At 52.2% G+C, this 22,313-nt stretch overlaps 7 protein-coding genes across 7 annotated transcripts; 5 read left to right on the top strand and 2 right to left on the bottom strand.

The window, feature by feature from the left end:
* Positions 1 to 314: 314 nt before the first annotated feature.
* On the bottom strand, positions 315 to 1,379 carry J4E78_005682 (uncharacterized protein; the record flags this gene model as incomplete). Its single annotated transcript, XM_049366299.1, has 3 exons — positions 315 to 696; positions 772 to 1,096; positions 1,175 to 1,379. The coding sequence occupies 3 exons, from the start codon at positions 1,377 to 1,379 to the stop codon at positions 315 to 317; spliced, it is 912 nt and encodes a 303-aa protein (XP_049222025.1).
* A 1,111-nt stretch (positions 1,380 to 2,490) lies between these two features.
* On the top strand, positions 2,491 to 4,341 carry J4E78_005681 (uncharacterized protein; the record flags this gene model as incomplete). Its single annotated transcript, XM_049366298.1, has 1 exon — positions 2,491 to 4,341. The coding sequence occupies one exon, from the start codon at positions 2,491 to 2,493 to the stop codon at positions 4,339 to 4,341; it is 1,851 nt and encodes a 616-aa protein (XP_049222024.1).
* A 712-nt stretch (positions 4,342 to 5,053) lies between these two features.
* Positions 5,054 to 5,938, top strand: J4E78_005680 (uncharacterized protein; the record flags this gene model as incomplete). The annotated part of the gene is made up of 2 exons (XM_049366297.1): positions 5,054 to 5,060; positions 5,142 to 5,938. 2 exons carry the CDS (start codon positions 5,054 to 5,056, stop codon positions 5,936 to 5,938), a joined length of 804 nt encoding a protein of 267 aa, XP_049222023.1.
* A 2,232-nt stretch (positions 5,939 to 8,170) lies between these two features.
* Positions 8,171 to 9,629, top strand: J4E78_005679 (uncharacterized protein; the record flags this gene model as incomplete). The annotated part of the gene is made up of 3 exons (XM_049366296.1): positions 8,171 to 8,607; positions 8,662 to 9,257; positions 9,307 to 9,629. 3 exons carry the CDS (start codon positions 8,171 to 8,173, stop codon positions 9,627 to 9,629), a joined length of 1,356 nt encoding a protein of 451 aa, XP_049222022.1.
* Positions 9,630 to 14,349: 4,720 nt separating this feature from the next.
* Positions 14,350 to 16,633, bottom strand: J4E78_005678 (uncharacterized protein; the record flags this gene model as incomplete). Its single annotated transcript, XM_049366295.1, has 4 exons — positions 14,350 to 14,489; positions 14,592 to 15,212; positions 15,265 to 16,341; positions 16,495 to 16,633. The coding sequence occupies 4 exons, from the start codon at positions 16,631 to 16,633 to the stop codon at positions 14,350 to 14,352; spliced, it is 1,977 nt and encodes a 658-aa protein (XP_049222021.1).
* Positions 16,634 to 17,639: 1,006 nt separating this feature from the next.
* On the top strand, positions 17,640 to 20,005 carry J4E78_005677 (uncharacterized protein; the record flags this gene model as incomplete). The annotated part of the gene is made up of 7 exons (XM_049366294.1): positions 17,640 to 18,381; positions 18,514 to 18,561; positions 18,606 to 18,673; positions 18,717 to 19,260; positions 19,310 to 19,513; positions 19,593 to 19,806; positions 19,861 to 20,005. The coding sequence occupies 7 exons, from the start codon at positions 17,640 to 17,642 to the stop codon at positions 20,003 to 20,005; spliced, it is 1,965 nt and encodes a 654-aa protein (XP_049222020.1).
* Positions 20,006 to 20,613: 608 nt separating this feature from the next.
* J4E78_005676 (uncharacterized protein) lies at positions 20,614 to 21,434 on the top strand (the record flags this gene model as incomplete). The annotated part of the gene is made up of 2 exons (XM_049366293.1): positions 20,614 to 20,931; positions 20,982 to 21,434. The coding sequence occupies 2 exons, from the start codon at positions 20,614 to 20,616 to the stop codon at positions 21,432 to 21,434; spliced, it is 771 nt and encodes a 256-aa protein (XP_049222019.1).
* Between the last annotated feature and the right edge of the window lie 879 nt (positions 21,435 to 22,313).

Below are 22,313 nucleotides of genomic sequence, written 5' to 3'. Positions count from 1 at the left end.
CTTGCTTTGCGGTATTTCTTCGACGCGCAAGCATCAGAGGCTGATGCATACGGGTTCCCATCTGCTCTGGTTATGAGCATTGTCATGTTAGGAACACCTTTTTCTCTCTCATTTCACATGTATACACATGACGGAGCTTTGGAGAGATTATGTTACGGGTCTTGATCACGGGCATGTCTGTAGTGGACCAAAATTTCCTTGTCGACAAAAGGGCTAGCTTTCGAAATGTAATGAGGAGATCGAATAGTAACCTAGCGGTTTCAAGCTCTTCTTTGTCATGGTCTATATGTATTCGTGATGATTGATATGATGTGTTATTGCTGCAGCAATTTCATCATCCACTCGTAGACAGCCCATTGTACGGCGTTCACCACGAATGCCCGTATGCTACATATGCCCAAGCCACGGAAGAAGACGCCCGCACCTTCTGTCTTGTACGCATGCCTGGCAACCTCGACAGCGCTCAACCGTGCTCTGGGCGTCTCTGACCCTAGCAGCGCACTTCCCTCCCCATGCCGCATTGGCGCATGTAGTATCTGCGTCTGCACCCTCGTCTTGATAACATCCAGCGGAAATATCGACGCCCATGTTATGACACCAGCAAGACCACCACATAACAGTACTTTCATGGCTGTTTCGCGATCGGAGTCGTCTGGGGAAGACCAGGCCTGTTTCGAAAGTTCGTAGGACCAGAAGCTGCGTGTACGGTCAGACAACGTCCTCGATCATCGTGCTTCTCCATCCAGGAGAACGGACAGGCAAACAACTCACTAAAACCCATACCCCACCGCATCCCTCACACTGGTAATCCCACCTCCATAGTACAAACCCCTGATTCCCTCTGCCTTCCAAACATCTCTCGCGACACTCCAACTAGTTGTCGTCGCGTTGGTCGCTACCTGCGCGCGGCACTTTACGAGTTCGGTAGGTGCGCTCACGATGAAGGATGCGAGGCCGCCTGTTGCACCTGCCAGGAAGACTTTCGAGTAGTTTGTAGGCGATGCAGGAGAATCGTGGAGGAGGGTGAGGGTGCGGTTGTAGGTCATGAATAAGAGAGCGTTGAGGGCGCCGTAGGTTAGGATGGGTGCTGTTGCGCCTATACTGGAAGAGTTGAGTCAGTCAATCGTATCCCACTTTCATTTATACCGTTTCGAGTGTCTATTTGCTTGCTCACCTCTTACGAGTGTCCCCGCATTCTCAAATTGTCCTTTGAACCCCCGTGCTGTTGCTACCGTCGCGCCCGTAGTAGCTGGAGATGTAGCTTCGACATTTTGGGACGAGGGACCGGCTTGGAGACGCGTTTTTATCAGGTCGAGGGGGTTGCCGATTATTATTCCTGCTGCGCCGGATACATAGCCTGCCCAGAAGTCTGCGGACATGGTTTTTTGGGGAAGGAGGGGCGTTTTGAGAGGGGGAGGTGAAGGGAGGGGTACTTGGAGAAGGGTTGCTGGAGATACATGCTGCGGGTTGTGGGGCAAGAGACGCGAGGGTTGTGCCGAGGCTCAATGGAATGTTTGTAAATGTTGACTGTGAGGATGCTGATTGTGCATATTGGAGATGGGTATGATGGTCGGTATCAGGAAATGTCCATGTTACAATTGCTGTCGTCTTGGTATGCTCATTGTATTGTTCGCCACACGCATTGCGGTATGGGCGTCAGGTTCTAAGGCAATATCACAGGCTAAGGAAATCGAGACTTTGTCGAGAGTACATGTGAATATGTAGCTAGAAGCTAGACTAGAAGCACCCTGCAGCGAAGCATGCCAGACGATGTTTACTTGTGCGACGATCCAGCTCGTCTCGTTCGGGACGCTTGACGCTGTCGGACCACCGACAGTATTCCGAACAAGCAACGCGTGAGAAGTATCGGGCTGCGATGCTGCAATTTTCAGAAAATCTAGCTCGACGTAAAGACTGGCTTGAAGCCCAGTCGAGGTTGGCGCAGAGAAAACCCAATGGCATGCATCTCGTGTGTGTCATTCGCCACCGCGTTGGCCTCGCGACCCGACCCGAATGAATCATGGAGCACTGACCATATGAGGCTGAGACACGCCTGACTACCTGCCGATCTCCCTCACCCCGCCGCCACCCAGCACTCACTCACTTACATTTACCTCTCGCGCAAGATCCATTCTTTGTCACTACTCATTTCTTTCCTTTCACTCGTGTCTGTAGATCCCGACTCGGTCTGAAGACACTCTTTCCATTGAACCTGTCGCAATAGACCATGAGCGTGCGACTAAGACGATTGTTTCGAGATCAGTTACACGGTATGTTTGACACTTATTGCGGTACAGGCGGCGCAGTATATATCCAGACTGTGAAGGCTGTTCAGGCTTCAATACGCGCGAGCTGTAGCCTCGGGACCGCTTACCATGGTTCATCGTTCACCTTACTGACGACTCCAGTGTCTTCTACGCATTAGCACCAATTCCTTACGACAAGCATACACCAAGTCAATACGCCGATTCGCAAGCCTACAACAATCAAATGCCCTCACAACCGCTCGACTCCGGCTGGGACTTCAGCACCGCCATCGGCCTGATAGATTCGGGCACCCAAGAGATTAGCTCCCCTCCGCTTCGGTCGGTGGCGACACCTCAGGCTTCTACACTGAAAGATGGAGGAATACGTCTAGGCAGCTTTTCGAAGCTGTTCGAAAACCTCGGGTTCGCCGATGACACCTCCGCGCCGTTGCCGCCACTCGATCCTGAGTCCGAACTCAGCAATTCCGACGACGCTTTATTACCTTCTCCTGTCCTCGAATCGGCCAAGACACCTGCCAAACTTAACGAGAGCTCAGACGAGCAGGGAATAGACAACGCAGGTCTGACTAAGACCCAACGGAAGAAGGCTCGCAGACGCGCCGAGAAGGAGCTCGAAGAGGAGCGTTGCCGCCACCAAGCTGTTCAGGACACCTTGGCCCAGCTTGCGGAAGAACGCGAGCAGAGGAAGCAACAGGCACAGCAGACGTTACTGCGGAAACAACTAGATGAAATCGCCAGCATAACTACCAAGGATGTTAAGGTGGCGGAAACGCCTACCAAGCCGTCCCGAGCACATTCACGATCCAACGTGGGCGCTAAGATCAGGCCTGCGACCCCTACTCCAGCGTCTGCACAAGACACAACCGAGGCTCCCCAGACACAACAGAAGCAGCCCAGGACACCCAAGACCCGCCCCAGCATCCTCAAGCGGCCTTCTGCGGCACAGCCTGTGACTCCTCAGCCTCCTCAAGAAGTCCCTGCAGTCGTTCCTTCGACTGCACCGGCCCCTACTCAGACCCAAAATATAACATTCAATGCACTCGCACCTGCCTCGTCTCAGGACCTTCTACTCGAACCTCAGCAAGCGCCTCGTGCTACCACACCGGTGCACCATGGACTTGTTCCCCGAACTGTTCGACCAGTCACCGTACCAAGAACCTGTTCTCAACCAGCCGTCGCTCAACAACCACCCACCACCCCAACGCCGCATCGTAAGTCGTTCAGCGGACAGCGACCAGCTCTCACGATTAGATCACAGGTAGAGCGTCATTATCACTTGTTTAACAAGCTGATGGAGACTTTCCCTGATGATCGAAAGTGGCTGGTGGCCCCTATGCAAATGCTTAACGAGCGCAACTCAGCGCATGGATTGCACGTCTTTGTCGATGCCTCCAACATCATGATAGGCCTCAAAGACATGCTCCGCTACCACGGCCTGCACCACAACGCATACGACATGTCCTTTGACAGTCTAGCGCTACTGATGGAGCGCCGCCGACCGGTAGCAAAGCGCTTCTTCGCCGGCTCCCACCGCGAAGCCAATCCCCTCCCCCACGTGGCGAAACTCGTCGAGACATCCAAAGCCGTCGGCTACGACAGCGTCATGCAAGAGCAAGTGCTGATCGTACGCGAAGACTCTGAGAAGAAGAAATTCTTCAACGACGTCAAGAAGATGGGCTGGCACAAGGCTACTCAAATACGCTCTTCTGGCAGCGGCAGCGACTCTGAAACGGGTCCATCTGCTGTTACTCCGAAGACGCCCTCGGCCCCGAAATGGGTCGAGCAAGGTGTCGACGAGATTCTTCACTTGAAGATGTGCCAGAGCATTATTGATACCGAAGTGCCTAGCACCATGGTTCTTGCGACGGGTGACGGTGCCGTGGCGGAGATGTCGGATGGCTTCCTCGCGCATGTGGAGCGCGCGTTGAAAAAGGGATGGAAAGTTGAGTTGATTAGTTGGGGTCAGCAGATTAATGGAGGGTATAGGAGGAGGCAGTTCAGGGCCAAGTGGGCGGAGCAGTTTACGATTATCGAACTCGATGAGTTCTTGGAGGATCTTATTGATACGCCATAGGATGGTGGGTTTACGTGGTTGGATGTGTTGGGTCGGGATGCATGGTTTGGTTGTTAGTTCGCATACGGTATGAGAGATGATCGAGCATGGCGTTGCTCGTTGTCGTTCTCGGTGGTATTCTTCTGGTTGTACATAGCTTTGGCTCTATTCTGTGGTGGTTCTTGTATTGCATTGCATTTTTCTGCGCTGAGGGCATTCAGCGTTGTTCTTATATAGCATGGCTCATCGTATCTGATGGTGCATCGACTTTCACCTCACAATCATAGGCTAAAGAAACTCTACTTGCTCATCTTTATCCATCCGATCCGAAGTCTTATGCACGAAAACGTCTAGTTGCATCGCCAAGTGACATGATGAAAGGCTCAGCCTGGTGGCGCTGTTCAGCCACCGCCATATATGGCTTTACATCACAGTGATCGACAGGTAAGCTGCGAGGTCGCTTGATCAAACCTGTTTACTGTCCAAGGACCTCAGCCGTGTCTGCCTGGCGCCACCAAAGCCGAATGGCAGGCCGCAGTTGCTGTATCGGAACCCGAAGGCTCAAGGCTGAAGGGCCAAAGCTGAAGACACAACTCGACCTTGGAAAGCATAAAGCCTGCCGCGCTGTGTCTTATTGTTCCTCACTCAGTTACTCTATCGAACCTTGGAAGTTTCAATTGCCACAACCACACGATCGAACTTTGAGCATAGCACCGAAGAAGAAATACATGACATGCCTCGTGACCCGACCTACCACGATGTGGAGAAGACGAGACGCCACGCCCTTAAGCCGTACGATAGAGACGCCAGAGACAATCAAGTGGTGATTGTCGATGCCGACATTAGTGACGTTGGAGCAGCTGGCGACGACGAAGGATCTGGCGGCGATGACATTACTAGCAGTGCCGATGACTCTAGCGACGCCGAGAGTTCCAGCGACGATAATGAATATGCAATCAACAGTGAACATGCCGACGAGGGGGAAGAAGCCAATAGCGATCAAGATTCTGACAGCGAGGAAGAAGCTAGCGACCTTGAAGATGCCATCGACGACGGTATCGACGATGAAGATGAAGACATGGAAAAGCCAATCAACATCTTCAACCCAAGTGGCTCCAGCGTAAACTGCACCGACATGGGCGAATCTTACGCCTCAGGACTACCCAACGAATACAGCCCACCCGCTAGCGACTCCGGAGGAAGAGACCTTGATGAATGGAAGGAGCGTCTTGAAGGAAACGGCTTCAAGGTATCCGACAATCCACCCGACGAAGAATACCTCAGCGGCCCTCGCGAAGCCGCCGTTGCATACCACCATGCTGGTGGCGGTGGGCACGTCGTTGCGATGGATGGTGGTTACAATGATGCGACGTATACATACTCTGATCATCAGGGTCGTGTCGATGAGGATGTCACGGAGGAAGTGAATAAAGCAAGGCGCGAGGACCGCATTGCAGGCTACATCACGAGGCCGGACTTTGACGATCGCGAGAGGGAACAGCAGCAGGAGGATGACTATGAGGATGACTATGAGGATGACGAGGAAGAAGAGGAAGGAGATGAGGACTATGGTGATGGATATTATGAAATGGACAATGGGTGGAACAAATACCGGTGATACTGCGATGTACTCGGAATTGATACTCTTACCACACACTCATCTACCTCGAAGTTGCCATCATGATGCCAAACCCTCGTCGACTCATGATCCTCCCTCCACAACACCGTACCTGACGATCCCATCCCCAACCGACCACCTTCAGTGGAGCATCCCCTGAGATCCTCCTCCCCTACTCCTCCCACCGCATCCGCGTTCCGACTCTTCCGAGATCATCCACCACAGATCATCGCGACAACCCTTCACCGTCAGCCGGCGTGCCGAACGGCAGGACGACGGTCTCGGCAAAAGTAGTCAGCAAATGGCAATTACCCGACTCCCGCTTTTGCAGCAGGGACGACGGCGGCGGAGCGACGGTTTGACCGCGCTCGGACCCCCTCGCGGTGCGCGAGACATGCGCGCAGAGACGGGGGAGAGAGAGGCTGGGATACGCGGGATACGAAAACGAGACTACTAGGTTGTTGCGCGACATTTTCGCGTTCGCGTAGCACGATTGTACCTGAATTCTGCTTTAGTGAAACAACGGGGCATGTTGTGCTTTTTTTTCTTTTCTGCGGTGTGGATGCAGGACAGCAAACGAGCGGAGAAAGGGACGGGCAGCGGATGCGGGTGGGTTTTGTTTGTTCGGGCAGCATGTTGTTGGGGGAGTGACAGTGACAGCGAGTCAAGGCATGAACATGGTAATGTTAGTGTTGAAAGGGATGTACATGGCATTTGTTGGAGAAGGGTGTCAGAGTCAGGGCAAAAGGAGGAGGGAAATTGCGATGGTCGCGATGTCGAATCTCGACTCTTCTTTTGTGATTTAGCCTACAAATCGAGTGAAGTCTGCGTGATCGCGTTTTTATTGAACTGAGTTTTTTTCCTTTGGCTGTGGCTCGGTAAAGAGATTTGTTTGATTAGTTAGTGTTGGTTAGTGTAGTTTGGGAAAGGGCGAATGTCGTGAGAGGAAAGCGCGGTGGAGGTTGTGTTCGTCCGAGCCTCCGCCTGACATGTCCGAGAGAGCGAGACCGAGATGGCCATCGGCGATTGGGCAGTGGGTGGATCGGATAGGAAAAAAGAAATTGCGCATCGGGCGTGAAAAGCACAGGGTTGCGGGTGGAACCATGGCAGTGGAAAAACGGGTGAGGATGTGTCTACGCCAAGAGGGCGAGGACTGCACGGGTTGCGGATCTTGCGAGGTGCCGAGGGCGCCTATTCAGACGTCGCGACGGACGGTAGGAATGGCGCGGGTACAGTCAGCGGTGGCTTTTCTGGTGCGGTGAGAGTTGTGTCGGGGCGTGATTGGTAAGTAGCGTGCAAGAGATGAGAAAGTTTGGGCAATGCAGTGGAGCGCAGGGCATGTTTCGTGTGTCTTTGAGGCTGGGGTGGGTGGCCGCACGCCTTGTGAGACAGCGCCGACAGCGAACGAGGCTGATCAGCACATGCCCGTATCTCGTACAGGCGACGGACCGGGATGCGGAAGTCGATGGAAGACGATTTGGCATGCGTTGGTTGCCATGGCTTGACGGCACGATGCGGTCACCTGTATGTTGATGTCATGACAAGCTAACCAAGGGTCTAACGCACCGCTGCATCACTCTGGCATGGCGCATCGCTCTGGCGCGAGGCCAGCAGCAGTTTTGCTAGACGGGACCCGTACCAAGATGACAAAGCCATGTGTGAGTGCGACGGACAACGTGATAAGGAAGTCGACGGGTGTGCTGCAAGGGTCACATGCCTGCAGATGCAGATGCAGAGGCCCTGGGAACGTTATCAGTGCCACGGTTGGGGTCGCATGCTACCATGAGAGCGCACGGTGAAAGAGAAAGCGTCAACCACGGGCACTCGCATTCTTTGCCAACGCGGTCGAAACAATGATGCGAATCCTGGCGGCCGTCACAGCGTCCTGGTGTAAACGAAATTGAGCGCCCTCGCAGACTAGCCGGGTCCGTCGTAGCCGCTCACGTCGCGGACCTAATTTGACCCCCCGGCAGCGCGCTGTGCAAGCCTCAGCCATCCGGAGCTTCCAGTGTCCACTAAGTCACGGCTGCCTCTCATAATCCCTAGTCCGCCCTCTTCCGCCTTCTTTCCCTCTTGTCCGCTCGCCCACCTCCTGCACGCCGTACCACTTCGACGTGCTTTCACCCGCCTCTGGTCGCGTGTCTGCTGCTGCACCTACCTGGAACTGCGCCACACAGACAACCCCCGAGCGACCGAGCCCTGAACCGCCATTCCTCCAGCGCCATCCTCAGCATGACGAACAAGAGCTACCTCGCATTCCTCGACAACAGCACCGCCGCCGACATGCTGTCGCGCACAAAGGTCCCGGGCCTCTCCGCCCTGCCCAGTCTTATCCCCCACCGCGTGCGCAGGAAGTGGAGGGCCACCAAGTCGCGCATACGCAGTCGCCAGGCGCCCACGTCATCCATCGCCGGCCTCGAGACGTCCTTCTCGCCCTCGGATACCCTGCGCTCCCTGCGCACCCATTCTTGGAGCATATACGATGCCCAGTATCTCTTCCTCGCCATCCTCGCCATCTTCTCCCTCTCCGTGAGCGAGGCGCCGGGGCCTTTTGCCAAGACATTCATAGCCACGCTGCTCATGACGGGCCTGTGTATGCCCATCACACGACAATTCCTCCTCCCATTACTCCCTACTCTTACATGGCTATTCCTCTTCTCCAGCTGCAAGTGCGTAATCCACCTCCTCAAACGTGTGGCAAGATCCATACTAACATGCCCCAGATACATCTCCCCAGACTACCGCCCTGCCATCTGGGTCCGCGTCCTCCCCGCTCTCGAGAACATCCTCTACGGCGCCAACCTCAGCAACATCCTCTCCGCGCACAAGCACACAGTCCTGGACATCCTCGCCTGGTTGCCCTACGGTGTCGTACACTATGTATCGCCTGTCATTGTCAGCGCATGCATGTTCATCTGGGCGCCTCCTGGCACCCTCCCCATCTGGGCGCGCGCTTTTGGCTACATGAACATCACAGCTGTTCTGATCCAGATGGTCTTCCCCTGCTCGCCCCCCTGGTACGAGAACACATACGGATTGGCCCCCGCCAACTACAGCATCCCTGGTGACGCCGCGGGACTAAAGGCAATCGACAAGCTGACTGGCATTGATCTCTACACTTCGGGCTTCCACGCTTCGCCCTTGGTCTTTGGCGCCTTCCCCTCGTTGCACTCCGGATGGGCTACTCTCGAGACGCTGTTTATGGGACACGTCTTCCCCAGGCTCTTCCCCGTGTACGTTTTCTACACCATGTGGCTTTGGTGGTCGACCATGTACTTCTCCCACCACTATGCCATTGACCTGGTAGCTGGCAGTCTGCGTAAGTCTTGACATCCAATCTCAACCCTTTTCAGTGCTAATTTCGTCAGTTGCCGGCGTCTGCTACTTCTTCGGCCGCGCCAAGTTCCTCCCCCGCCCGCAATCCGACAAGGAGTTCCGCTGGGACTACGACTATGTCGAAATCGGCGACCCCATGGACGGTGCTGGCTACAGCATGCTCGACATCTACGAGGAATTCCCATCCCACGCCCACTCCGACTCGGACGACTGGGCTAGCGGCTCCTCTTCATCCTACTCCACCGGTGGCAGGAGTCCCATCGGCGCACGATCACCAACCGATGACTCTCAAAGCCTCTGGGAAGGCGAGACCATCGGATCCGACACGGAGCCCACCACTCTCCGCAAGGACTAAGACCTACGACACATCTACATCTCTCTCGCCACAGACTTATACTCATCCCTACGTTTCGCACTATCACCTTACTTCCCCGGGTGACGGCCTCTAACGACCTATGCATTGGAGCGGAGTTTTTTCTTGTTTGCGAAGCATTTCAGCGATCCATTATCTACACCATGGATTTGACGGCATAGAATCACTAGCGTCGGCTGCTGCAGCAGAGACGCTGCAGCCCTGCATGCATCGGGGAACCACAACCATTCTTCTCGTGGGCATCCCTTGTAGCGCTATAACGCGCGGTTTATTGTACCCCTTTTTTTGATACCCAAGTCGGTCGCTTACCTTTTGGACTTTTCACGACACGGTTGTGTCTGTGTGTTGTATACATTCGCTTCAGCGCCCGGCCGCCACACTTTCCGCATTCTATTTTTTGAGCGGCTGGATGTCTGCATATAGGGGGTTTTGATGATGTTGTGGTATGAATGGCAAAGGCATGGCAGATGTCATGTCTGTTGATTTGGAAATGGGTGGCAATGACGGGCTCGGTCGGAGCCTACCACCGCGGAAAGAAAGGGACTATTATTATCTAGTGTAATGCTTAATGGAATGGAAACGGTTAATGAACCAAACAATCATGGATCTTGTTAAGGATGGTGCCTACAGTCTACTCATACTCGTCGAACCAAGGTTCTGTCCTTCCGCTACCCAACTGTCAACCATAATTCAAGTTTGCAAATGCCATGCGGACTATCCGCCCGTTCCTTTCGCTTTGTCGCATTCAACTTCTCCCTGGATCTCCCAACATCAGCTCGACCTCAAGATCCACCTACAAGTCGCTATCACCCCATCAGCCATGTACTACCTCGAACTAGACGACGCCGCTACACAGGCTTTTGGGGAGCTGGGCGGCGACTTCAATCCAGCACATGTTCCAGCAAGACCTCCTCAGTCTACGTATACTTCTACCACCTCACCACCGAAACGTCCCCGCCGCCGGGTTGAGGCATCATATCTCCTCCGCCTCGAACACCCTTTCTCCACACCTCGCGATGTAGCGAATGCTCTTAGTCTTGCTCGCGTACCACGACTTGAGAGCGGTACCGGCGAAGACGGCGAAGCGAGCTTCTGTCGGCTGTCCCAATCAGGAATGAAGGCTCTTGATGCTTGGGTCGAGAAGAACTGTCCGGGTCATAAGTTCACCAAAATCCGTGTTGGACTTGCGCACAAAGATTCTGGAGGGTTACCGTTGCTCGGGAGGGATGGGACACTTCCGCAGCACCGTCCTAGTCTTCCAGCTAGGCCTATCGAACGGCATTTACCTGAGTTCCCGGTTCTCTACTTCTTCTACGGTACATTGGCGGATTCGGCGAGGCTTGGACGACTCTTCGGTGTGCCTGCTGATGAGCTGCCTCCTTTGCGACCGGCTGTCTTACTAGACGGGCGTGTTAGGATTTGGGCGGGGAGGTATAAAGCGTTGGTTGATGAGTCGGGGGCCGTGGTGGATGGTGTCGCATATGCTTGCGCATCAGTTGACCAGGAAGATGCATTAAGGGTGTATGAGGGTGACGCTTATGAGGTTGTTTCTTCGAGGATGGTTGTGGATGGGATGGAGATTATGGGAAGCACGTTTCGGTTTGCGGGATTTGACGATGAGTTGACTGATTGAGTAGGTCGCTAGGCAGTTGAATAGTTCATTTTCGCATGATACACGGTTTATAATTTGATGATAATTATCGTGCAGTAGAGCTATATCAGCAGTACCTCTTCGACCGAACTGTTGCTTCCGCTCATCGCCTCTCCATCCATGATCCCATGAAGGTACGCTTCTCCAATGAAATTGTGGAAACGTGAAATATCCTCGGGGAGGTCTTTCGCATTTGATACACCACCCGAGCGTAGCACAAACGGCACTCTCCCACCATGTAGTACCCAGATCTCATCGCCTACCTGACTTTCAGGCAGACAAAGACCTATGCGTCCGGCTTCGGTGCGGAACATGCTCCGACCGTATGTAGCCGCCTCGACGGATTTTACCTCGATTTCCATACGTTGGTCAGAACTTCCCATGAAGTCTCGAACTCCTTTGGTAGCACTTGTGATGCTAGTCCTCGGTGCATCTTCCGAGGTGAGCCTGCGGCAGTTGCGCTTGTCCACAAGCATTGCATCGGCCTGTATCACGCGCCAGAAGGTGCCACTCTTGATTGCATCCCTCACAGCAGCGCCTGGCACGTCTGCTCGTCTCACAATATCAGTCCAGCTAAGCAGCAATTTCCACAAGGCATCCCGGTCATCCGCCAAGACTGGTAGGCCGACTTCAGTAATTCTGTCAACTCGGATACCAGCCAAAGATAGGCTCAAATCGTGTCTGCGCTTTGGGTTTGCTTGAGTTGAAGCGGCCGCATTGTATAAGCTGTAGGCTTCGTAGCGTCTCATCTCCTCATACACGATCTCCTGGGAGATAGGAGCTGCAAAGTTGCGAACCCAGGAAGGCAGCCCATGCTTCTGTGAATGGAAGCCAGAGCCAGTCAGGAAGCGCAAGTCCCCATCAGAACGCATCATTGCGACTTTCGTAGCATCAAGATATACATGATGAACACTACGAGTGTAGTCTGGCACGATCTGTGGCCCTTTGCTTGGGTCAAGCAGCCCCAACAGACCATAAATGCGATCCTTTGGATTCTCGCAAAACTTGTATCGAAAGGTCCGGAAAACCTTGTCAAAGTCAGAAGAGACGTTTCCAGGCAGACGATTGACATCCTCGGAATAGAGTTGTAAAACGCGATCACTTCGTTGCACGTAGTGGTTGGCCACAGGAAACAGCGCTGAGGCTTGAGAACAGCAACCCCACAAATGTTGTGTGTGTCGTAGTTCCGTCAGTTTCAGGGTAGCTAGCGGAATCTTCCATCGACCAAACACTACTGTAGCATTTGGAGGGAGGATGGCTTCTTGTACACACCACAAACGTGACCACCAGGCCCGTGTAGAGCCTTCGATATGCAGGGACAAGAGGTTTTGGAAGAGAACTGACGGAACGAACGTCCACTGGCCTGTGGATTCTGACCGCTGGAAGCAAGGCAGTTCATACAAATGACTGTCGTTGGCGAAATGCAGAGCTAGGGTAAAGGGATTGATGGCCGTTTCCACATTGCGGGTCTCCTCTGCGCAATGTAACCCAACTTCGCTTTGAGGTATGCCGAGCCATATATACACTGACGTGCAAGAGGAGTATATATCGCCCATCATGGCTACCTGCGCAGTCTTTTCATTTTCGTCGTCCTGGTTGATACAGATGGAGTCTGCCCAAATCGTGAGCGACATGTCTGGTCTCCGTATATATCGTAACGCGTCTTCGAGATTGGCTGGGATTCTGAAGCTGGTCTCGTTGACCTGGACTGTTCTGGTATCCTCTGGTCGTCCCCAAGCATATGACATTGTTTCATACGAGGATGTGTCGTTCAAAGACACTCTCCTCAGTCTGCATTTGATCTCGGCTGCTGGTAGATCCGGGAGAAGTTCGATGAGGCGGATCTCCCGTTTACTTGGTGTGAGGGCTGTGCTGGCGTTATAACAAGTTTCAGCCGTCATGATCTTCTGTGTAGCCATGGCTAAACGTAGAAAGGAAGGCAGTATGAAGTGATGTGGTACCTATGCACTCGGAGCCAAAATGCCCTGGCTAGATATTCAGAACTGTGTGTATTGATGACGTTATGTAGAGAGACATAAGCCTTGAGACGGGCGAGAAGGCTTTATAAATACAGATCTGGCTTGGGTATTGCATCTTTAGCCTTCGGTAATAGACAACTGAGCCTTACAGTCTGCCTAGTTCCTGCTGCGCGGGAAGGTGTGCTTGCTCCTGCAGGCAAATCGCTGGAGAATCAAAAGCCTCAGGCGCGTGCTGCGGCAATGGCGCCTGTGATGATTGCTTTTTCCCCTCTGCCGAGTAATGTGGCTTCCCTGCTCACCAGTAGACAGATGAAGAGACAATCGATTGATCATGGAGTAGCTCTCCTGGAGTGCTGCGATAAGGCGCGCAAGTTCAATATTGTGGCTTGACGTGACGTGCAACGGTTGACGGGATAGTACGAGGGGTTGGCAGCGCTAGTAGAAGGAGGCAACGGCGAGGCAAACCGCTTCAGCAACCTACACGGCAGAACAAATTAAGAACCATGGAATGACTGTAGTGTAGTGACTTGCCTTCAGGCGGGGCGTCCTTGTAGTAGGGCATGAGGGTCGATGTTGAGGGTGCCGCGCGGCGACATAGTACTACTACTGCCTGTTCCAGCCCCCGATGACTTCGATATTTGAGGACACAGGCTACCTAGGTATCCTTGTGCCATGAGATGAGACTGCGATTGATGGTTACTAGGGGACATACTTATCACTGATGAACCTGCTCATGGCAACAACTCGTTTTGGCAGCCGTGGTGTTTGCGATTTGCCTCTTGCGAAACGCCCTGTCGCCACGGGGTTGAAAGTGACGCAGCGAATGTACTGCCCAGGTGTAGTGCCTTCCTAGACCTTGGTCGATAGGAAGCTTGGCTGCAGATGGTCGCTTATCGGCACGTGATCATCTCTTATCTCCAGGGTTGATAGCCGACGCTGCCGCCTCACTGCCTCAGCCTTCGACTCCGCCATACACTCCACAAAACGGAAAGTCTAAGCGCAAAGACAAGGCTATATCTGGGTTGATGGTGCGTAACTCTTTATTTCCATCGTACATTACCCATGCATCAGATCAACCAAACAACGAATCCTTGACATACACGCCCAGCACCTTCGTCCACGTGAAATGGATCCTACTCAGCCTCATTATCTTCTTCCTAGCCGTACCGTGAGGATTTTCCCGGACTTCCTCGTTGACATCGCTATCATCATCTAAATCCGTGCACGTCAAAAACTCCGAATTTTGATGTCGCATCGCCGCACTAGACCCCCACTCCGAGCCTTTCCTTACATCCAGACAGATCAATCTTTCACCTTTGACAGACAGAACCTTCAACACAATAAACCCGCTGGCAAGCATCGTCGATAGGTGTACCGGAATATCGATACTGAATCCTTCGTTCCCCGATTCGGCCCGCCGGTCGAACATGCCGTTATACGGGCCCTTGGTAATGAGCGTGGTGTCCCGCTCGTTGTGTAGTAAGCTCGTCAAAATCATCTGATCGTCGATACCCGTCACGTCAGCCATCTCTTTGATCGACTTGCAAACCACGCGTCCGCGTAGGAAGTCATGCCACGGCCATTCGCAAACATAGCGTGATTTCGCTATCACAAGGATGAAACCAGCTAGTAGCCAAGCGAAGGTGGTGATGTTGAATGGATCGACTCCCTTGAGGCGGTTCTGCACTGAGAACGGAACTGCTGTTGCGCCACATATGAGCACGGCGCAAAAACAGAGAATCGTGTAGACGTAGCGGTGGCACTTGAGCGTCACCGTGAGCTCGGATATGATCCATTCGTTCATGCGCGTCTCCGCGAACCTCTGTTTCTCCAAATTGGCTTGGCTCAGGCTACCAGGGCTACCACCTGATGATAGAGGATCAAGCGTTCCCGGTTCTGGGGGTGTTGCTAAGATGTCCTTAAAACTAGTACCAGCTTGTGATAGTCAGTATAGCCCAAACAATCCGAAAGGTTGGAATAGCCTTACCACGTATCGCTTTACTCAAAGGGCTTTGAGACACCGACAAAACCTCCAGATCAGGTTGACGAGCAGCATTAGTAAACTTGAGCTTATGCTGTCTATCTTCCCACGCTGCAGTCGTAACAACGAATTTGGCGGTAAAATGTTTCCGCTCAAACTGTAGCACGGGGTCTTCGTCTTCGCTGTTGCCCGTTGCAAAGTCCAGCATCAGGCCCATTCCGATTGCGACAAACGGATCAGTCAATGATAGAGGAATCATGATGGAAACTATGTCGTCGAAGCGTGATGTACGGAAGTCGTGGACTTCTGATACGGAGCCCTCGGTGTATTGACAGTGGATATGCGTTTGGTCACGCGCATCATCGCGGGGCGGTTGGCGTCCCGCTTTGAGATGTTCAACATTCTTTCTCAGATTCTGAAAAGCAGTATAGCTGCAGGTCACATGTGTAGCGTCCGAGGTCGCTGCTACGTCACCTCGGCGATCGCTCGATATCACAGTCAGACTTCGTCGAAGGCCCGTCTCATATGCCAATGTGCAGACTTCGAAGCAGTTGGGCGGGTTTCCAGTCTTCTCAGATGCGTACAGTGCATTAACCGCGTAGTTGAAGAGCTGTGATAGAAAGACTTGCATCCCGTAATGATCCTGGAAGTAGTAGCCTGTGATGTCAGCTTCGGCTTGCGAGTTGATGTCCATATCTTCCTTGTCCTCTTCCTTCGCATCCGTAGCGCGGACCTTCAATACCTGCAAGTTTTCCTCAGTCTTGCTATCGTTCATTCTTTCTAGTAGCTCTTCCGCAGCAGCTAGAGATAGAGAGGCGTATTGAGCCGGGTTATAAGACAGTATCTTCAGCTTCGCAGACCATTTGGCTAGGATTGCCAGGGAGTGATGGTTCCAATAATCGCCTGTTGCGGAGCGCACCACTAGCCTAGCAACCTGGCTGGTGATGTAATCAACGAGGGCGAAATATACCTTCCGGTTATCGTCGGCGGATTCGAGTAGTTTGGGACGACGAGCTTTCACCTTTTCTTCATCCTGTTCATATCTTGTGGTGAGTCGCGTTCTGGCGTCTTTGAAGTTCCGGACTGCATTCGAAAGGGTCGAAATCCAACGGCAATGTTCCAGTACGTGCAGGGTATTATCGTGTACTACTATTGAAAAGTTGCATGCAATTTGGTCAGCAAGATTTGAGAGATTCTCAAATGTAGTCGAGTCTGTTCGGTCAAAGATTCCGCTACTGTCGAATATGAGCGCATCTTCAGATGCAGCGTCGACTGTCAATCGTCGGATTTCCAATGTCCAGAGGTGTTTTTCGGTATTCGTGGATATACCGTAGTTCTTGAGATCGTCGAATTTTGGTAGCCCAGTTAAGCGCATGCCACCTTTGCTATATTCTTCATGTTCGGTCGCTCGTTTCATGACATTTTTCCCTTGGAACGTAAATTCATGATTGCTCCTGGAGAGAGTTCCTCGCTTGCTTGGCTTTTCGGGTAAGTTGTATCCAAGCTTCAGTGGCGGGGTCTGCTTTTCTCGCTCACTACGAAGTCAGTCTCTCAACGTAAGTTCAGCGCGCGTGTATCTCACAAGAGCGATTGTTCTGTGCTCATGGCTTCCAAGGTTTCAAGGTTCCCAGCCCTAGGTATCCGTCAACCAGCAAGTCGCAAAGCGATACTTTTACAGTCTACGATGTGGATGTATCAGACCGCCCCAGGCTAGCTCATGCGACGGGTATGGGTTTGCTAAACCCGAAAGCCTCACAATGCTAGAGCTGCAAGTCTAGGGGCTGAGCGGTGGTAATCATGCGCGTAAGCTCGAATTTCAGTGATCATCCGCATTCTGGCTCTGTAGTCTAGACCCTCAAGATTCAATGTCGGCTATTCAAGCATGAGGCTGCGCATCAGAATGCTTGCAACCTGCTCGTTGAGCGACGAGGCTGCATGAGGCTAACCCATCTCGGCACGGGCTGGCGAAGATCCTGTCCTGCAGGACGATTCTGCCTTGCAGTTCAGCTGCTGACATACCTCAACGAGGCGAAATTTATTCGTCCGTCTTAGTAAGGTCTTGAGACCGTAATTTTGATAGGTTGCATTACATTTGATGACCTTGAAGGGGACAAGGCTGCATCAATCTAACTTCTTTCGATACACCTTCATGATGACGTGGTCTGAGTTACGAACTGCGCCTTGATCTTTCCTGCATGATTTGAATATGTGGAAGTTGCTGTGCGTACTTGCGTCGCTCAGCCGCAATAGAGTTTGGGGAGAATAGTACGTGAGAGCCCTACCATGCTACCATGTGTCATACGAAGCCTGAGTTGTCGCATCAATTCCAAATGCTCAGAGCGTACTTTGTTATCATTATCTGAAAAGAAAGATACTCTCCGATGTCGGTGGAAGATTACAGCGCCGCCCGACGGGGGATCCTCCAGGATGTTGCCAACGACTCGACCGCAGCTACGCAACCAGTTTCAGCACACGAAGAGGAGCCTTTCGATTTTAAGGTTGATCTGGTAGACATTCGCGAGAAAGAACAATGGGGAGATACGCCATTGATCACCCTGACCCCCAACCGACATCAAGCTAAATCTAGCGTCGCAGCCCGATATGAGGACTACATCCTGGTTCTGCGGAGAAGATTTAACATGTCGGGCGAACGACAATCGACAGATCTTGAAGTTCGATCACCCCAGATACTCAGGGCCTTCCGCATTGTCTTGGGAGATCATCCCTCGATGAACTTCGATTCTGATTTCGTCGCCATCTCCAAGCCGTACGCACCACTGTTTCATTACCGCAAGGAACTTCGAAGCTATGCTTCCGACAAATCGAGGACAGTGGTCGAGAAAGAGCACTTGGATGTGCTAATCAAGTTTATGGACAAGAACCTGTCGCAGACCGAACGTGATTACGGACATTCTGAACCCTACCAAATGGTCTCTTATCCTCTGCTCTGGACACTTTTCAGGCCGGAAGAGGTGATTATCGCTCAAGGCGATCACTTCGACGAGTGCTACACTGTTGACACTTGCGAATACGTGCCAGAAGTGCGCCAAGGCACCGACGACGACCTGACGCCGTATTTCAAGATTGAGGCTAAAAGATGGGACTATAATGGCACACGTTTCGGTATGTGTACGGAGAAACTTAAGATCAGGGAATTTCCTACTCCGGTCAAAATCGATACCTTGGTGGTGTACCCAATACGATTTCACAAGAAGGAAAATACGGAAAGCCTAAGAGAAAGGCTGATACAACGAGGAAGGAAGTGGAGAGAAATCTTGGAGAAGACTCACATGCATTACACTGGTCAGTGTTCGAGCTGTTCGTCTCGTACTGACTAACAGACTGAGCAGCATTGGCTTGGTCGGAGCCTCCTCATGAGCGCATCGTCCATGTCGACAAACTAGTACCAGGCCATGTAAGTTCAGCATCAAGGCTTTGATGATCACTAACGTACTCAGGTTTCAGGACGGATCATGTTAGACTACGAGACACACGCACAAGCTACACCCCGTCTTGCCACCTTTCTTTCGACGTCGGGCGCAACAATGGAATACAATTATAAATACACAGTCAACAAAGACTACGACATGATCGGGGATCAAAGTATGGCGCGCAAGGCCAGTGATAAAGAAGACAGATTCATGTCTCACCTCAACACCCCGGCTTACAAAATCTCTGATGACCAAGCCCTTCTCACCCCTGCTAGAGTAAGAGGATACTCATTTGTAGAAAAGATATGGGCTTTCTTCTTGGTCGATGAAGTACGGGATATTGAATGGCATCCAAATGCATTTGAGAGCCTCGAACTGGATGTTAGAATGAAGACTGCAATCCTCGCGATGGTTTCGGCACATCAAAACCAAGATGACTTCGATGTAAGCTATACCCAATCTGGCGTGTCCAAATCGATGCTGAATTACCAGGATATCGTACCGGGCAAGGGCAAGGGTCTTGTCTTCCTCCTTTATGGCAAGCCGGGACTCGGCAAGACTCTGACAGCAGGTACGTGGGAGCCTGAGCGAGGTCGGAAAAAATAGCTAACGGCGTCAAGAGGCTGTCGCTGAGCACATTCAGTGTCCGATGTACTCCATAACCAGTGGCGAGTTGGGTACAGACATCGAGCAGACGGATGTCCAACTTCGTACCATATTCACTCGAGCAAAGGCGTGGGACGCCATAATATTGCTCGATGAAGCAGACGTGTTCCTGGCTAAAAGGACCGCAACCGATCTCAAGCGAAACGCTTATGTTTCAGGTAAGCCTCCAGCGAGACCTAGGATGTCGATGAATGGATCGGCCTTTCATAGTTTCTTGACGACTAACAATTCGCAAAGTGTTCCTTCGCCTCATCGAATATTACAAAGGCACCATGTTCCTGACAACGAACCGTCTCGAAGACTTTGACACGGCATTTGAATCTCGGATTCATCTGACTATCCGATACGAAGCGCTCGATAGCATCCGTCGTACTAACATCTGGAGAAACTTCCTGAATAAAGTCGGCTCTGGACGTTGGGACGAGGCGACTTTGTCGCGTCTCGGGACAGAGTAAGTACCTAGGTAGTACTCGCAACCACTACGCGGTGTTGCTAATGTCGGCAGGTACGAACTCAACGGTCGCGAGATCAAGAACCTCCTCAGGACTGCTCTTGCAATCTCAAAATACGAGAAAGAGGAGCTCTCGGAGGCGCTTATTCGGAGAGTGTTAGACCTTTCAAGGGAGCATCTGCTTGGGAACGGTTCTTAGGAGACATTAGGGACGTAGTGTTGTGATAGTCCACTTGGGTGCGCATCCGAAGCGAACCTACCTAGGTAAGAATTGAGTAAATGCTCGAAACAATTAGGACGATCGCGGGGGCGGGCTAGCTCTACTCCGAGCACCCGATTTAGCGCCTGGGCAGGGCTGTGCAGGCGCTTCGTTACCACCTTGCTGCAATTTGCCACCTATTGTCTTCTACCCACCACCCACCATTTACCATTTCTGTAGTCAAAGTGTTTCAACTTCCTATCTAGTCGTGATTCAAGGTGGAAGGTGCATGGCACACCGTTGAGATGTTGTCCTTGGCGAAATCGCTGGCTGGGTATTGCGCGGTCCACGATTGATCCGAGTGAGCCTTCCAAGGTTGACCATCTAGGTGCTGTTGAAACACGTGCATCGGAGGCATACCAGATCACTGAAGAGGTGAGATTGGTCGTGTGAGGTGCGAAAGTATCCTCGATGTTCAAGCTCACAAAATGTGCAAACTTGACGCCAGGGCGCAGGCGCCGAGTATGCACGCCTGACGCTCAGCCTCGTCCATAGATAGGCGTTGGGGGCCGCTTACGCCTACGTTAGATACAGCTCCACCCTGCTGCATGGGAGACCTCACCCACGATCTGTCACACATCAACATCGTCATGAAGCTCATTTCCTTTGTCATAACACTCTACCAACTCTTTCTCATCATCAAAGCTGCCCCGCTAGAGCTCAAGGAAGATGAATGCACGCAACCCCACAGCTCAGAGGCGACCTGGGATTCCGTCGACAAATACACCATCGAGTTGTTCCAAACGGAAGCGACATTGCGACCAGAACCTAATCTCTGTCTATTCTACACGCGCGGGTTGAGCGAGACGGCGCGCCGTTACGCGAAAACGAGACCAAATGGGGAGTCTCCTATGACAACGATCTGGGTATTTGCATATTCGCTGCATAGTCTCTGGCTTCTGCTAAACAAGCACAGGATGTCTGGCCAAAAAAGTACTACAACAGCGAAGCCCGAACTACCAATCCACTACGCTGTATCATGAACAACGAGACCTGGCGGACACAGTATTACACCAACATGTCCAAAGCCTTCGCGTCGCTATGCAAAGTATTTGCGACAGTCATGGACGCCAGTATTGGACCAGGCGCAGATACTCCAGGCTATGTCAACAAGGGAGGCCTTTGGTTCCAAGCAGAATTTCCAGTCCTGCAAGAGCAGAACAAAGTCCTCATGATAGACGCCATATCGCCAGATGGAAAAGTCGCCTGCACATATTGGACGAAAACTGATATTGTCCAGAACAGTATCCATGATAAACATGTATACGGACGTGGCATGGCTACCGGAAGCGAAGCATGGCTGGACGTCTTCTCAGTAGCTGAGCACTCGTTACGTGAAGAGTGGCATATGGGCTTGCAGGGCAAGTAACATTTATGAAGTTCCAATGAATAAAGTATTAGATACACCACAACACTCTCGCACCTACCTTCTTCGCGTGCCCTATTCAACCCACCCTTAGCTCGGATTTATCCTCCGGTCCAGTCCACGTTTATTCCTCATAAATGTCCGAATCTTGCGAACGTACTCGAGAAAACCCAAAAAATACCTTGAAAAAGCGATTGTAATGCATACAATGCTCACTACGTAGCATTTCCGTTGAAATGGGCACTCGCTGTCTAGACATTTATATCGGGTCACCACGGCGACGACGCCCAAAGCCGAAGCTGCGACAGTGATAGCAGACCTAATAAGCGGGATAGAGCGAGCATTGTTTGATGGGACTGCATGTCTTTCCAAGAGATAGTCGGGGCCATTACCCAAGGCGCCGTCGTTCTGCTTGATCGACCCCATGGCATTCTTGTCGGCATCAGCGCGGGCGATCCCCGATCCAGGACGCTCATCCTTGAGCATATACCAGAACGAACAAATCAGAATACTGTATAGTAGTAGCTGATGTCCCAGCACGTAGAACAGGAACGAGGATATCCTCCGAGGTTTGGGGAGCTCGTGCGGGCGCGCTCGATCCAGATGTACCGCATACGCGAGGCTGAGTGAACCAAGCATGAAGAGGAAGGTCCCGGGTATGTAAAGATAGCGCCAATAGTGCCAGTTCTTTTGTACGAAGTTGTTGAGGGCAGCTTGTTTTGCGCTCAATGCGCTGGTTGATGGTGTGGTGGTACTCATGTTCAGGTGCGTGCCGTGGTGGTGCAAGTCGGTGTGTCTGAGTCTGGTAGATATAAATGCATTTACCAAGAGTCTTGGTGGAGCGGAAAAATACCACATACCCGGCTTCTGAGCTTGGCGGTT

Source organism: Alternaria triticimaculans (assembly GCF_023758025.1).
Source record: "Alternaria triticimaculans strain BMP 0046 chromosome Unknown scaffold_7, whole genome shotgun sequence".
Classification (NCBI taxonomy): domain Eukaryota; kingdom Fungi; phylum Ascomycota; class Dothideomycetes; order Pleosporales; family Pleosporaceae; genus Alternaria; species Alternaria triticimaculans.
The sequence above is the reverse complement of the archived record's forward strand: the minus strand, read 5'-3'. Positions and strand labels throughout refer to the sequence as shown.